The following is a 17,189-nucleotide window of genomic DNA, read 5'->3' as shown; positions in this document are numbered from 1 at the left end:
GGCGCTTTATTCGAACCCGCAAGGAGAGCTGCAGCGTGGCCGTCCCAAGCAAACCTGGCGTCTTACAACGCAGGTGAGACGAAGAGCCGGAGAGAGTTGGAGCGAGTTTTCATACGACTCAAGACCGAACGCGATGGTGACTCAATGTGGACGACCTCTGCCCCATCTAGGGGTTATAGGGCATTAAGGCAAGTAAGTAGAGATAGATAATATGTTTACAATTCGTTCGAAAACATCGGAATGTTAAATTAAATAAATAGTGCTATACTCGTAAGTAATAATTAAGTAATTTTAAGAGAAAAGTTTAGAATATGGGTATTTTCCCATGTTTGTACGGTTATTAGACCTGGGCATTGACAGAACAACTCGGAAATAAAATAAAATTAAGCGATATTAAAGTAAAATAAAAATTAAAAGACGCATACTGCACACACCGAAAACTAAAGTGGAGATGGACGGGTCATATAATGAGGGAAGAGAAGCACAAATGGAACAAAATACAAGGTGGTACACACGAAGTGGGAAACGAAAGAGAGGCGGCCAGATAAGATGGGAGGATGATGAAAAGGTCGAGGGATCCGTTTGAAGACCAAAAATGTAAAAATTTACCATTAATTTGATAAGTGTGTTATTTGTTACATTACTCCTATGTATTATACATTGTTGTTATCTTCGTGTATTCATTTATCTAGAGTTTTTTATTTGTTATGCAATAGTCTGTGCAAAGAGATTATTTATAGATGTATAAATCTATGTGCAATTTTTTTTAAGCGTCAGAAACAAAGATTTTGTATAGGATTTTCGTCTCGTGTCAATTGGTCTACGTGGTTTCATTACTTACGCTGGCCATACCATAGACTGGCCGCATGTTGCAGGCGAGACTGACTGCTATAGAACGGTCGCGTTCAGTACACGGCTGCAACACGACCGCATAATGCAATCGACTACGACTGCTTGGAGCAGTTGTGTTCGACCGCAAAATAATATGCAAGTTCATTTACAAGATGGATTTCGATGAAGAAACACTGCATCTTGTACTGCTTTTATGCAGGCGTAGGCGTAGAAGACACCGTAGTACGTGGGTGCCTCCAATACTACAATCAAGAGAACAGCATGGAATATTTCATGCTTAGTATTCCCAGCTGAGAGAAGACATTAAAAGGTTTTTCAATTACTTTAGAATGTCCGTGGTTTCATTTGATAAATTAGTTAGTATTTTAAGCCGAGAGGAAGGGATTGTTACTCAGCGGGGAGGGAGTGGCCCGCGGTCCGTGTATGGTGGGTCCGGCAGCTCTAAGACCACACGGTGAAACTCGACCGCAGAGCGACTGCTGTGACCGCTCAGGAACTGCTCGAGCGGTCCGTGTATTGCGGATATGAATTTAGTATGAAAACTGCAGATCGACGTGATCTCTGGAGCAGTCGGTCTCGGCTGCAACATGCGGTGCGTCTATAGCCAGCGTAACCTTCACCGTACGAGCAAGTGTTATTACATGGAATGAAATCAGTGTACGCAGAGATTTAAATCCACGACCTTAGGATTGAGAGTCGCAACTGAACAGGTATAATAACAGGAGATTATATAAATAACAGCTACACTCTCAAATACGCACACACACTCACACTAAGACTTGTGTTTGATTTGTTGTAACACTAAACCTAGTTTTTCTCAAACAACTATTTTAAATATGTACCATATACCACTGGCTAATTGTTGTCTAGTCACCCACAACACAGGGACTCCCTAGTGAGGACTAGCGATAGATGAATTTTGTTATTATTATTAAAGGTTCTGTAATTGAGACACCTACAAAAACATATCCTTTTTTTACTTAGCTTAATAGTGTCTACATAAATCTTTGACCAACAAATTAGGGAAAACCCCAGCAACAGGAAAACCTCTACGAAAATCAAGACATGTAAAAGTCGAGAAACACGTAATCTATAAACAAATAGGAAAAACTAAAATATATATTTCACAAGGTTTCCCAGTTTAAAAATAAATACATAACTGCCACTGACTCACGGTACGACAACATCATCAGATTGCGCAACTAATTCGGAGTGTACATATTCAATGTTAACTCTATATGGAAGACCTATGTACACATTAAACGCTAATTCATAGGGTAATTTTTGTATTACAACTTTAGTATATATACATACATACTTTCAAATGATAGCCGGAACGGGTGACCTTATCGTTAACAATCGATCACTTCCAGGCAACCCTGGTAAGGAACAAATTAATACGTAGTTGCCCCCGCGAACTTCGTTTCTCCTTAATGTGGTTTTAGTTAGCCTTAATACCGTGACACGAAAGAATAATTTCACTGTATTATCGTCACTATAATTTGAATTTGATTTACACTTCGGTCTAAGTAACACGTGGTTGGCTATGCTAGCATCAAAAATAATTGAATTTCACGGTATTTCATTTATTCCAAAATATATTTTATTTATACTTTAGCCTCAATAACACGTGGTAATCATGATATTGAATTGTAGCTTATATGACACGTTTGTCGGTTTACCATAGCAGTGCCATCTATTGATTGCTTACTCAATCCAGTCGAAAAGTATCGACTTCTATTAGAATCTTTTGGAGTTAACAGATAATTGTGACTATCAATTAATTATAAACAAATAATTTGCAATAAAATAAAATTGCGACTATAATTAAAGATCTAAGCTATCATATCTCTTAAGTTGGACCAGACTGTTCACGGTGTGCCAATTTAATTTAAAATCGGTTAAGTAGTTTAGGAGTTAGATCCAAACAGTAACTAATCAAAGTATCCTTCAACGAATCGGCACCACGTTTTGCGTCATCATCAATACTTGTTGCAGCTTATTATGAAAAAAATTAAAACAAGAGACGAGCTGGTATAAGGAGGAGGTCGTGGTTACGAAACGTATGGGAGTAGACCGGCATCACATCAGCCGAGGAGCTGATAGACTACCGCAAGATACCCGGCAATTCAAGTTGTCATCAGCCAACTTTAAACAAGGAACAGTCCGGTACTCTAGTCAACGTGAAAAATAATTTATTTAAAAAAATCTAACTCGATTTACGCTGTATCAAACAAAGTATATATCATATATTACAATTATTTCAACATTAATTTGAGAATTCGGTCTTTACGCGACTCTGCGTATGACGGGAAAGTTACTTCGAACAAGAACTTAATTAAGGCTTAATTACAAAATGCCTTAATTACATTTAAAATTAACGGTTACTTTATTTTAAATATGTATTTTTCTCATTGTCCATTGCTTTTAATTAGGTTTATGTAAACATCAAGTTTAAGGTAATAATAAGGTCACCAAATTTCCGCCTGCATTCTTTGTGATTAACTTTTCAGTTTCTTTGTAATAGCTTCGTTATTATGAGTTGGAATCAAAGCAAGCCAAGTTTCACAGCGTTTTGTTTTGTATTTAAGAAATTTAGTTTAAAAAAATTGTTAAAACATCCTTTTGATTTGGCAATTAGCATCTTCTACCGCATTTACCACGGAGAACTATCAGAGGAGATGTTCGGATTAATACCTGCAGTTGATTTTCATCATCGGACGTCGAGGTAGAAAAGAAAATACCATCCATTCACCTCGATGTCCTCCGTTCCACAAGTGAGCGTTTTTCAAGGCATTTTCTTCCGCGCACCACCACTATATGAAACCATTTGCCTACTAAAGAAGTATTTCCGAACCAATTCGACGCAGGGTCCTTCAAGAAAAGAGCGTACCAATTTTGGAAAAGGCCGGCAATGCACTCACCAGCTCTCTGTTATTGAGTGTCCATGGGCGGCGGTATCACTTAATATCAGGTAAGCCTCCTGTCCGTTTGCCTCATATTCTCTAAAATAAATAATTAGTGACCTCAAACACTTCATAACCAACGTCGAATTACGAATAAACATTAATAATTCTTCATCATTCATCATCTGTTTTTTGGTCAAATGGTCAAAATAGTCAAGAATCTCCAAAAATTGCGTGACGAATTACTTTTTTTTTATAAAATAGGGGTAAACGTGCAGGAGGCTCACCTGATGTTAACTGATACCGCCGCCCATGGACACCCTCAATGCCAGAGGGCTCGCGAGTGCATTGCGGGCCTTTTAAGAATTTGTACGCTCTTTTCTTGAAGGACCCTAAGTCGAATTGGTTCGGAAATACTTCAGTGGGCAGCTGGTTCCACATAGCGGTGGTGCGCGGGAAAAATTGCCTTGAAAAACGCTCAGTCGTGGAACGCTCCCTTAGAAAGAAAAATCATTGTTGAACTCTCGACCCAAGGAATGAGCGTCACAAATGAACTACTCTATACATAATAACCTAAATTCACAACACACCCAAAAAGCCCATCGATTTTAGTCCATTTACAAGGTCAAATCACCTTGAGTGATTAGATTTAGCAAATTGAATCTTCTGTTTATAACCATAGAGGTTTTATTTCTCTAAACTCTCTCTATTGAGAGCAACATTATCTAAATACTACTGCTTTATCCTAATCCTCGTACTTTAAATTTTCAAGGCAATATTGCCCTTATAAATAACTCGTCCACGATTTAAACTGTATTTCATCATATTGTGCAATATCACTTATCTTAAATGTACAGCTCACTTTTGATATGTAAACTAAACATGCTGATTTTAAGAGCAATGTTGGCCTAGTGGCTTCAGCGCGCTACTTTTATCCCAAGGCCGTACCGTCGGCTTTGCCCCAATGACCTTGATTAAATTTTCATGTGCGCATTTAACATTCGCTCGAACGGTTAAGGAAAACTTCTTCAGGATTGACCCAAAATGAGCGATGGCGTGCGTCAGTCATCTACTTGCCGACTACATTATCAAATGATCATGGAACAGATACAGATGACAATCTGAGGCCCAGACCTAAAAAGGTTGTAGCGCCACTGATTGATATATTTTTAAATACCTATGCCTCAATTTTTCTAGATTTATTCATCCATATTTACAAAAGACACGCACAAAATTCTATAAAGATTTTTTTTAATAAGCCTCCTGCCACATACACACTAATATAGCGAGAGGGCTCGCAAGTACGTAGCCGGCCTTTTAAGAATTGGTACTGTTACACCCTTATTCTGTTAGCCTTAGAGCTTTTTTAACTACCTATGCCTCATTTTTTCTAGATTTATTCATCCATATTTACAAAAGACATGCACAAAATTTTATAAAGATTTTTTTTAATAAGCCTCCTGCCACATACACACTAATATAGCGAGAGGGCTCGCAAGTACGTAGCCGGCCTTTTAAGAATTGGTACTGTTACACCCTTATTCCGTTAGCCTTAGAGCTGACCTCATTATTTCTCATAAACATTTAGCTTCCTATAAAACCAACATCCGCTCTAACCCTAGTTAGTTGTATCCTACTCCTTACTCAAGACGGTTGCTCCAAATTCATATTTTGTTTTTTTAAAAACCTATATTCACAAACAGTTATAACACTACGTTCTTCGTTCTCGTTCGGAAATACTTCAGTGGGCAGCTGGTTCCATATTATGGTGGTTGAAAAACTGGCCTTAAAAAACGCTCAGTTCTGGAAAGTGGAGGTGATATGGAAAACCTACCTAACAACAATTTATAATATCTCGTTATATTTATTAAGACGAATCTCGAGTTTGATAGGCAATTAAACAAAGATTACATACAGCGATAACAGTTGTCAGTATAAGAGTAATTTCGCAATAAATGAGCTACCGTTTTATTTGAACTACACTATTGTTTAATGAAATCCTTGGAATTCACGCTATTATTAACTGAAATTAATTACAGACGACAAAGAAAGTAACGTAATACCTTTTAACTTAACTATAAAATACATCATTTAAAAAAATCCAAAAATTAAGCATTTTTAATAGAAAACGATAAAAACTTTAAAAGACCGGCAACACACTTGCGAGTCCTCTGTCATTGTGCGGCGGCGGTACCACTTAACACCAGGTCAGCCTCCTGCCCATTTACCTACTGCTCTGTAAACAAAAGCAGTTAATAAGTTATGTAATGGTCTCTCATGGACTCTCACAGTGCCAGAGGACTCGAAAGTACGTTGAAGTGGCCTCTTAAGAATTGGTACGCTCTTTTCTTGAAGGACCCTAAGTCGAATTGGTTCGGAAATACGATTTCTCACAATGATACTCTTAGTGAGTTTCTGAAATCTCTAGAGTACTGTCAAATATGTCAAACTTCAAATGGTTTGACAGGTATAAAAATGTCTTATTATATACTCTATATATTATATTATACGTATTGTTGCTAGATGTTAAACGTAGATATTTCTTATTTATTTTGTATAGTGATATGTAACAGTTCTTCTCGTCCATTCTACACCCTTGAGAACTGGCAGTTCAGAACGTGAGCAGCGTTCGTGAGCGTGCATCTTGAAAAAATGAGATTCTGATTTGATATTTAGGGCCATTAAATGCTAAAAGTAACTAAATGTACTTCTTTGGACGACCATGAGGACACCCCACACCCTCACACATCCGAATTAGGTATTACTTAGTTAATATTCAATCATTTTTATAGATTTCCTTTCGTAAATGTTCGAACCATTTTGTATAACATGTAATCCATGTTAGGCTATATCTTTAGTATAATTATTTTTTGTTACACATAATTTAAGCTGTAAGCGAAATAAATATATATAAATGGTGTTTTTTTTCATATGAAACCTGTTGTACAAATGTAGGTTCAGTCAAGAATTTCGATTGGTTTACCCAATACATTGTGTTAGAGAGAGAGAGAGATATGTATACAAATATCAAATGTCAAAATATTTAACCGTTCTAACGACATTTTCACAGGAACTGTACTTTGTAAACAGTATTGAACAACTCGAGAATCGACACATCAATTCTTTACTTATAAATATTATTATTTCTAATTTTATGTAAGAAGGAAAATATCGTGAGCATGCTTTAGACCCAAAAACGTCAACGGCGTGTGACAGGCACAGAAGGCTGATCACAACTATTCAGAAAAATAAATGATTACGGGCACATAAATCTGTTCCATAGAAAGAAAATTGTAGCGCGACCGTTTTCGAATGAAGCCAACCTGAAACTGCTTTCGTTTCAGTTATATACGTCAACCGTAAACACCCAAAAATTGTTTATTTCATCCGAAACATTTAAATAACTCCATGGCCGAAGACAGTGAACAAAGGCCGACATCCAAAGGTGTTAAAATTTTCGTAAAGGAAAAACAATTGTTTTTTTTTGTTTTAGTCATCCTACGTAATAGTGTGAGTGATCTGACTGGTTGTTAAACAAAAACTTATAAAAATATATTTACAATTTTTTAATACGTTTTTTTACGTACCACTTAACTTCAGGTGCGCCTCCAGCCCTACGCCCCTGTTTTATTAAAAAAAAACTAGTAAAAGTGTAGTTTCTCAAACTAACAAGTCTTAATCCAGGCATAATCGTAGCAGATACAAGACAGATCGAAGGATGGGCCCCGGTTCTATAAAATAAAATAAAAACCTGGCGCATTGCAGTTGCAGATGAGGCAAAGAGAGCCGGCAAGACTTACGAGCTAAATGAAATACGAGGCTCAAGATAGAACGCGATGGAGACTCGCTAGACGAGGTTTATAGGAAATTAAGCCATACAAACTAGTTCAGAGTCCTAAGTTAATGAAACATCACTTATTTTTTACAATCTTTACAAAATTTACAAAAATTGAGAAACGCTTTGAAAGACAGAGATAGACAAGCAAGGTCGTTGCCAGAGGAAAAGGTAGGCAGTCTCCCCCCTCTCCCAAGAAATCGAAATATCCTTTTGTAATAATTACAGTCAAACCTTATGGTGACTTGAATTCGTGTATACGGTAATGTTAGTTATTTCGGCTATGTATTTGCGTGTTGTACCCACGAGAATGTAAGTGCGTGCTCCTATTTCACCATGCCTCCTGCTGATGTCACGTGGAACATGGTGTGATGGTTGCAGCTCCTTACAAACTTTGTGTAATACAAAAAAAAACTTGGCGATTAAAAAGAGTGGCGGAGAGTTTATCGCCAGTTCTTCTCTTCCGTTCTACGCCCTCGATTTGAGAACTGGCAGTAAATGTAAAATTAGAAGCATTTAATGAATATTTCTTTTCTATTGACGTTCCACTTATGTGTATTATTACATTGTGTTACCTATATGAATAAATGACTTTTGACATTTGACCAGTGACAACTGGGTGAGCGGCAAAACTCTATTTATGAGAGTATTTACCGGGTCCCGACATTTTGTTCTCCTAAAACCTAAGGTAGAAACTTAAAATCTGTATAACTGAGTCATCTTTCACGTGTGAACTTCTATAACTGACAGTTAAACAAATTGTAGTTACTAATTAAAAAAATTAGTAACTATGCCTAAACGTCCTTTGTCGGTAATTGACCGTAATTTTCTCTATTTTGTTTACTAGCGTTGAAATGCTTGGGATTATCCATAAGAACGTATTTTAATCTTGTCAATTATTTAAAACGGCGCCTATACTTATATCGACGATATATAGCAATCTTGAGTAACGGTTTAGTTATTTTTTCACTAAATCGCATTTTAATAAAGAGGCAGTTAGATACAGGTATAAATACCGACCATTTAAATCTACAGATAACGTCATCAAAAGCATTTATACAGATTTACGTACAATTTAGAAGAAAAAAAACAGAAAGGGACAGAAGAACTTACAGCCAATCTCCCTCCTGCACCAACTATTATAAAAATGGTTGATTTACCCTCTATTTAATACAATTCACAAATCCTTGAACCGATCTACGTAGGTATTTTTGCACGAATGGAATTCTTTACTTTCCGAGAACTGAAACTACTAACACGAACACAATTGTGTTTAGAGTCATACATCAGTATTGCAACAAAGACTACGAGAAAAAAACAATTTTCATTTTTAGTCTGGTAATATTTGACGCTTATTGATCGATAAATCATTTATTACGGCATTAATATATACGTTCATAACTTTTGCATAGTTAATATAACAATTATAAAAAAAATATATAATAGTTTAATCATATTGGAAAACCCTTAGATTGTAAAAGTAAACTCTAATGGGCTAACGGTCACCGCCCTACATAATTCTCTACTACGAATTTTGATCTATAACCTTACTTTACGGAAGGATAAGTCATAAGAGAACCGTTGTATGTAGATTAGGCGTTCGATGACCTTGTTTTTCAGACGAAATAATCAATACCAAGAACGGCATGGAAGAAACTTTCCGAGGTATTTTTAAACACTCCAAATATTCTTATACAAAAACAATATTTTCCGGTATTTGAAGACGTTACGCCTAATGGCATGGCGCAGAATAATTTCTGCATCTGTTCCGTAACTATTTCTAAAGTGAGTATTTATTAGGCGTTTTTGCCTACAAAAACAAAACAATTTTTATTGCGACAAAAGGAATCATAATTTCAATTGTTAAAAGCTAAATAAATAGTTTCAATATAAGACAGTCAAAAACTTCCTAAAACAAATCTTTATATGATACTAGTAGTATATATATATATGTATATAGATATAGTTATCTAATCAATACTTCCTGATGTGTAACTAAGATAAATTAATGAGACTGTTCTTTTATCAATTCATTTTAAACTGAAACATTTCCGGGGTTTAGACACAGACAATTAAGCTTGGATTACAATTAAATTGTAGTTGATTGGAAGAATGTTGAATGCCATATAACTGATACTGTTAAATTAATTTAAATTGGTTGGTTAACAATCTTCACTTAATAAATATTTAAATTGGTTCAAGTATTCATAAATTGGTCTTACATATATGGCAATAGCTATCCCTCAATGATGAATATGATCATTCCTCTTTCTTTGGAATGCCAACTATTCTCATAACTTCCAACTTCCGTTCCATATTCTTATTTCTTTATTCTAAACCTAATAATTTTAATTGTAAAAGTCTTTTTTTGTTGACACATTCAAGGCTTGGTGGTGGTAAAAGTAGAATTGAAGTGGTAATGCAGCATAGAGCAGACAAATTATTAGACTTGTTTTAAAAAATCTCATTCATGTATTACATTATTTTTACGTACATGGTTGAAATATAAATAAAAAAATCTTAAATTGTAACACAACATTTAATTTAAAAAAAGAACTTAACTTTTTAGTTTCGGATAACAAAAAGACAAAGAAGTTTTCGGTAGTTATTTATTATAATGTTATATTGCAATTCGGTGATCATTTATAGTAGGTAGAGAATTAGACACCAAAAAATTAATCGTATTAATATATTCCGGCATTGTTACAGCGTCTCAAAATACAAAGTTTCATTAAATAAATATAATATAAAATGATGATTGATTGTTCGAAAAAAAATTGCAAAAAACTTACCATGGAAATTTTGTAGACCATAAACAGGTTTCACAATATAAACGTTCACAGTAACTAGCGGCAGGAAATTTGAGGTATATATTAGGTTAAACATAAATTTCCCGCGGCGATTTAGATTAAAACATTCGCAAATTATAAAAGTAACAAAATTTGACAACAATCCACACTCCCACAGCCCACTCACACTGACAAGAAGTCATGAAATTTTAAATGAATTTTGAATTATGAAAATTGAAATAATAAAGAGTCGAGAGTGAAGTGTGAGCTGGAACACTGAACTGTGAAGTGTGGAGTAGTAATGAATAAAGTCAGTCCACTGTCAAAGACTAAGACAAAAACTGACGTGGGAATTCAAAATTGTCAAATGCATATCAATAATATTAATCGAAGCTTGACACCTGACAATACCAGAAGAATAAACATTACGTTATAGTGATACTATGTATTACCGTTTTAATAACGATATACCCAATTTTTATAAAACAGTTCACATATATAATATGATGGTGGCATCGTGGTTTTAAAAAAATAACAATTTTTATTTTATACATTACACTTGGGAATCTAACTAAAACTAGATTTCAAAATAGATATAAATCTATTCCACTTACAAAACCCACCAATATCATTTTCGCAGGTATCAATATGCATTGTTATTACTTTTGGAGGATTTTGTTCTGTTAAAACGTCTCCGTTTCTTAGCTGTTCCATTGTTTGGTAAACATATTCAATTTTTAACAAATCTTCATTAGTGTTCCTATCATGCCATCTTTGAAAAACAAGTTTACCACCGATGGGCGTGACTTCATATTGGTCTGGCAACACATACGGCTTAAAACCTATTGCCGCCATAACTGACATCAAGTTTGAATCATGTCCAACAAGCAAAGTAAAGTTGGGCGATTTTTTATATAAAATACTATAAATGTATTTTAATAATGGTTTCGCTACTTCTTTAGCTAATACAGTACTGTTAAATCTGACGTCCATGTTTCCTCTTGTTATAGCTGAGAATAATTTCCACTCTTTTGAAGTTCTCATGTTTCCCCAGGCAATATCTGTAATATTCATACCTTCGTAGTAGCTCATAATAAATGCATCCACTATAGAATTCGTGAATCCCAAAGGTCCATTCACGTTTGGTTCTTTCCCTATTTCGTAAAAAACGTCATCTTTAGCTCTCTCAAAATCACAAATTTTATCAACTTCGCATATCTTGGCATGCTTTATATCCACAACATCATTCAACCTCGAGTATGGCTCATTCAAATTTAGACTACGTAATTTTTGTTCCATTTCATTTATGATTGCAGATTTTAATTCTTTAGAATCATTCCGTATTATAGGATTGAAAATTGGATCCATTTTATTGGAAACCTTGCTGTATACAGTTATGTTACAGTTTTTAAATGCACTGTCTACAAATGCGTTTGCAGTTGCCTTTGTTCTCTGCCTCGTGTTAGCGTAAACACGCACAGTGTTTTGTTCAGGACATCCTGCTGGTAGCAAACCTTTTTTGACTAACCAATTCGATATAAAACGTCCCATGTAACCTTCAAGCAATGCACCTTTAGCAGTTAAAAATGCGGAATCCACGTTCCATATCGGCCACGTGTTACTCGAGAGATAATGTAAATTTGATGAGAGTGGCGCTCTTATATTATGTCGACTTAATATAAGAACTTGTTTCAAATCGTAACTTTTTGAAAATGTAACAAAGAAAAGAAAGAAAAGGGATGAAATTTTTACCATTTTGCACATATAATTTTTTCACAGTTGTCGCACAATGTTAAATAGTTTATTTTAAGATTTATCACTAAACGCGTATTTCTTATTGCACTGTGCGTAAAAAGCGATTAAACGTCTGTTGTTATCACTGCTACAAACTTAATCATATGAAGTATTAAACCGCTGCTATATGTAAATTATATTCACGAAAACAATTTTAATGTTATCACGTATTAGGCTCATTTCGGACTGGAAAGAGGAGGAGTATTTTTTTTACGAGTGAAAGTAATTCAAGTTTTGTTGATAGCGTGTTAAATTTGTCGCTGAGAAAGTTTAAAAATGGAATTGAAAATATTTAATAAAATCAGTACATGGTCGCAACAAAGACTAATTTAGGTTCTTATGAAATTTAATTTATTGTATTTGATATTTGTAACATTTCTTTACTACAAAATCTTGCAAAACAATAGTCACTAGTCCTCTAATTTTATATAATGAAATAATCTTAATTGTGTATTTGGAATTAAATAATGGACTCTCCAGCTTCCATAATAAGCGACTTTAAGATGCCAAGTCAAAAAAATCGAATGGGACTAAATGTTGCATTTTTAAATTAAAATGTTAAAGTAGTTTAAATTTCCCCTTATAATCTATAATTCGCGAAACTAATTGTTGGTGTTAAAAAAGCCAATGACCGGTTTATGTTATTCGTAAAGATAACACATTAGTTTTTAGTTATATATTATCTTTTATGAAAATAAGGCGTTTTCTCAGTTTAAGGAAAAAGGTCGAAGGTTCGCCTGATAATTATAAAGGTTCAATAATATAAAATAATGAAAAAGTATCATTATATAATAATCATTAGACATTTCAATGTTAGAAATCCTTATATTTAAAAATAATAATTTGTTTCTAATATTTAACGCCTACTTAATGTTTCTTATCACACAAACACACAAGCTAGTTAGGCTATTGCTGTATGTTTTATGTGGGAATACCTTTTTATAAATTCAATCTTATTTGAGTAGTTTTGCATCAAATTATCTATAAATCAAATAAAAACACTACCGTTGAACCATTATCTTTTTTAAACTTTGAAATAATTATTTTAACTTTTACCTACTTAGACTGGTAACATTAAAATTATGTCAGCTGTCAAGCGGTTGTTGACTCCGATTTTGCAGTTCGCTTGCCATAATTTTTAAGCAGTGTTTAAGTCTCGATAGCTCAGTACGGTGATGAATAATAAATATATTTCGAATGATATCCTTGGTACATTTTTCATATAAAAAAAAAATTGAAATAAAGTAAAGCATTGCTTCTAATTAGCAAGACTCGTTATTGTATAAGGGCGTAAAAATTTCTGTTGTCATTGCGATTGACGCGGAGGCATCGTTCGATTTCCTTTAGTTTGTTTAAATTTGTGTGTATCATATAAGTGTTGTGCATGGTGTTTGTGTTGATTTGTTGTCATCGAGATAGCCAATGGATTATGTAAAGAAATAACATTTTGTTACAAGGTAAGATTTATCTTCTATTCAAAAGATCAGCTTTTTAATAATTTTTTTGCGTAAGATATAAGTAAAAAAAATATCCATTTTTAATTAATATAAAACATTTTTGGGATGGTAAATTTCAGATATTTGTAGAGTACATTTTCTATTACTATTTAAATTTTAAAACAGTTCAACGTATAAAACAGCAATTTAATCTATTTTTATGAATTGAAGTAACCTTTAACTACTATAAGTAAGATAATATTAAAAGTAGTTTATTTTTTTTGTATTTATGGCAATGAATATTCGGTTCTATCCGTGAGCATTATTAATTTATATAAAATTTAATAGACTAACTACTTCTTACAAATATGCTTACTAAATTGCGCAATGTCCCAAATATAAAAAAAGAAGTTGTCAGTAGAGTTGAGGTTGAAATATAGAATCTATTGAAAATTGCATGCTTGACAATTGGTCCATCAGCCTTTGGCCATTACAGCAGTGTACTAGTATAAATAATACAAAATATCTTGATGGTTGGTATTGTAGTGCTATGTTATGTAAATGTTTCTTGTATTCTTTAAACCATATTCACACTTCCTGTGTTCAATCTTAAACAGTAGCAACTTCTTAGTTAACTACATGCAAAAATGAATTTAAAAAAGGCATATTCAAAATACTAATTAAAGCTTAGGCCTAAAAACAATAATATAAATTGAAATTTATTCAAGAGTTTACGCTAGTTAAAAGAAAGTTAGCTTGAAATTAGGAAAGTGTGCAAAAACTGTTTTAATTGAAGTGTTGTTACTTGTGCTACTTTTATTTAGATAATTGTTCTATATCTGTTAAAATTGAATAATTGAATAGATAAAGCTAAAGTTCTATTGTATTGTTTAAAAAAAAATAGTTAAATATACACCAATCTAGAACTATTTGAGTGTAATCATGGGCTTCAGATTCAAGAGTCAATACTATGTACTTATGTTCATCTATCTGAAAAACTAGGTTAACTTAAGAATTGTATTTTCTGTTAATAAGTTTCTACATATTGTTACGAGCTAGGGGATCGGATAGAAAATGCCGTAGATTTCTTCAAGGGTTTATTTCTTGAAAAATCAATGAGGAATTTATGGGCACAAAATTAATTGCAGAGATTCACTAATAACACACAAAAACACAGTCACTAAATACTTCACTTATGCACACTTCACACAGTACTTTATCACTTATATTCACTTTATTCGCACTTTATCGCTTCGGTGTTTCTCTCGTGTAATCGCATTCAAAACTAAGTGACTAGTCGCGTTTCGACTACGCATGTTCTGAAACCGACTGAAAAAAAGTTTCAGCTTCCTGAAAACTAGGGTAACATTATGAAAATTACAATTAACTAATATGTGATTGAGCCTCTCCTGAAACGGTCAGAAATCATATTTCAGCCTGCTGAAAAGTTCTCTAACTAGTGGAAAAATCTAGAAACATTGTAGTCGACCCGTCTTCGTAACAATATATTTAATTTTTTTCTTGTGAACCTACATCTGACATAATTGACTGGAGTTAGAGTATCACTTTCTTAATAGTAAATCTTATCTTTTTGGTTTTAATAAATATATTTGTTTTTGCTTTGATACAAGGAATATAAGGATTAGCACTTACAGAAAAACTAATCTGATTTCTAAACAAACATTTAATCTAATTTAAAATAAGAATAGGCTAAGTCATTTTTCAAGTACAGAGATAATTTGATTTTAGTGATATATATGTGTATTATATGCATGTATATAAAAGTACAAAAATAATCAATAGTCAACTTGTTCAGAACATTTCCTGATAATTTTGTTATTAAAGGCAATTTGTCTTTCGAAGTAAAACACTAAAAAATTTTAGCTTATCTGTCCGTTATGCTAACAATTGAGAGCAATTAGTGAAGTAACAAGTAATTATGAATAACTGGGTCGCGTACGTAATCGCCAGTCTTAACTTTTAAGCCATCATCACAATGGTCTATACATATATATGCCGCAACTACAAAACCATGTCTTATTATACGATATAATCTTGTTTACACCGTTATTAAGAGTGTATATTAAAATGCTGTTATTGGTAGCAAAACTGGCAAGACGCAGTCTTTTCGGGAAAAAAATCCGGCAGCTCATTGGATTTGGCAATACTCCTGTAAAAATTCTTACATCCTGACATAACGTTAACTTAGTTTTAAGGTTTTAAATAGTCTATTTAAGTCAATGTAAATGAATATTTTACCATGAATAGCGAATTGGTTTTCGATCATTTTAATCTCAACCGTTTCTCTTTCACCATCACTGTAAGGATCTTGGAATTTAATTAAGACATTTAAGTTTAAGTTGCGGGCATATGAATCTATCATTAGATATAATTTAATGAACGACTCTGTTTGTTGTTAGTACGACATAGTTACCGCCCAATGATGTTACTGTTTATTTATAACAAAAAACTTTACGTTCTAATTGTTATACCTAACAGTAATAACCAGTCGATTCCCGTTCTAATCGACTTTTAGATATAACTCGTTTATCTTTTTGTTTGTTTTATAAACGTAGGCGTACTGAGAATTCGAAAGCCGTTGTCGAAGTTTTAATATAACCAATTTGACATAGGATACTCGGCGTTGATTGAGCGTAATTTTTAACAGTTTAGTATAGGGAATGCCATCTCGAGTCAATATCGTTGATTTGAGATCTCGTGGAATTGAGATTTACAATTTCGCGAAATCTCGGTACCCTAGTATAGTATAGGGAATGCAATCTCGAGTCAATATCGTTAATTTGAGATCTCGTGGAATTGAGATTTACAATCTCGCGAAATCTCGGTATGCTAGGTATTGAGGAGTGTGTGAATTTTAGAATAGCTTCTTAAGAAGCTAAGTGTGTCGAGAGTGCTGTCTTAAAAAGCAACATCTTATGAGAGTCGCTATGTACCAGCAGCTGAAAATGCCGTCTCAACACTGGTTGGCACCAGCTTGAATGGGCTATTATAAGCGAAGTATAAGAAGCTACCCCTTACTCATTAAAATAATCTCTTTTTTATGACTGACTCTAATATTATCTCGCAGAAACACACAAACGTCTTTTATTTGCACTCGAGAGTCTCTTCTAATTCCTCTTGAAGAGTAGGGTTTTTATAGCAGCAACACGCGAAATCCTCTGCAATCAATATATGCAATTTATCTTAATTGTCTGTTGTCGTGTCAATTTCAACAACAGCAGTAAAGGTGGTCATAAGGATGGTGGTGATAGATTTATTTTTTAGGCCAATGGAAATTGTCGTCGCCCTTGATATGTTCCAAGTCTTCATGATAACAGAAATTTTCAAATATAAAAAATAAGCCTGCTGTTGTGACATATTCGACGCTCAGAGATAAGCTTGTTCACCTAGTACTGCATTTACTTTACCACTGACAGTGATGTCAACTACAGAATGTTCCCCCTAGAACCAACTTCAAATCCTACATATCGATTAAAAACCCCTAGCTTTTGGTTGTAGATTCCGTGTGAGAGGTATTTTCAAATATGCATCAAAAATAGATTCAAGTAGTTGTTCT

General features: G+C 33.8%; 3 protein-coding genes across 3 annotated transcripts in view; 1 reads left to right on the top strand and 2 right to left on the bottom strand.

Annotated features, from left to right (window-relative positions):
* Positions 1–10,507, bottom strand: part of LOC123717555 (probable multidrug resistance-associated protein lethal(2)03659) — a 42,647-nt gene extending 32,140 nt beyond the window's left edge. The window contains exon 1 of the mRNA XM_045673616.1: positions 10,386–10,507. The gene's annotated coding sequence lies outside the window, so the exon portion shown is untranslated. The remainder of the gene's footprint in view (positions 1–10,385) is intronic.
* Positions 10,508–10,939: 432 nt separating this feature from the next.
* On the bottom strand, positions 10,940–12,280 carry LOC123717556 (glucose-1-phosphatase-like). The gene has a single exon (XM_045673617.1). It carries the CDS (start codon positions 12,144–12,146, stop codon positions 10,950–10,952), a length of 1,197 nt encoding a protein of 398 aa, XP_045529573.1. The 5' UTR covers positions 12,147–12,280; the 3' UTR covers positions 10,940–10,949.
* A 1,106-nt stretch (positions 12,281–13,386) lies between these two features.
* LOC123716958 (GTPase-activating protein CdGAPr) overlaps positions 13,387–17,189 on the top strand; it is a 61,613-nt gene continuing 57,810 nt past the window's right edge. Inside the window, exon 1 of the mRNA XM_045672678.1 lies at positions 13,387–13,633. The gene's annotated coding sequence lies outside the window, so the exon portion shown is untranslated. The remainder of the gene's footprint in view (positions 13,634–17,189) is intronic.

Source organism: Pieris brassicae, chromosome 12 (genome assembly GCF_905147105.1).
Source record: "Pieris brassicae chromosome 12, ilPieBrab1.1, whole genome shotgun sequence".
NCBI classification, from domain to species: Eukaryota; Metazoa; Arthropoda; class Insecta; order Lepidoptera; family Pieridae; genus Pieris; species Pieris brassicae.
This window is presented reverse-complemented; position numbering and strand designations above follow the sequence as displayed.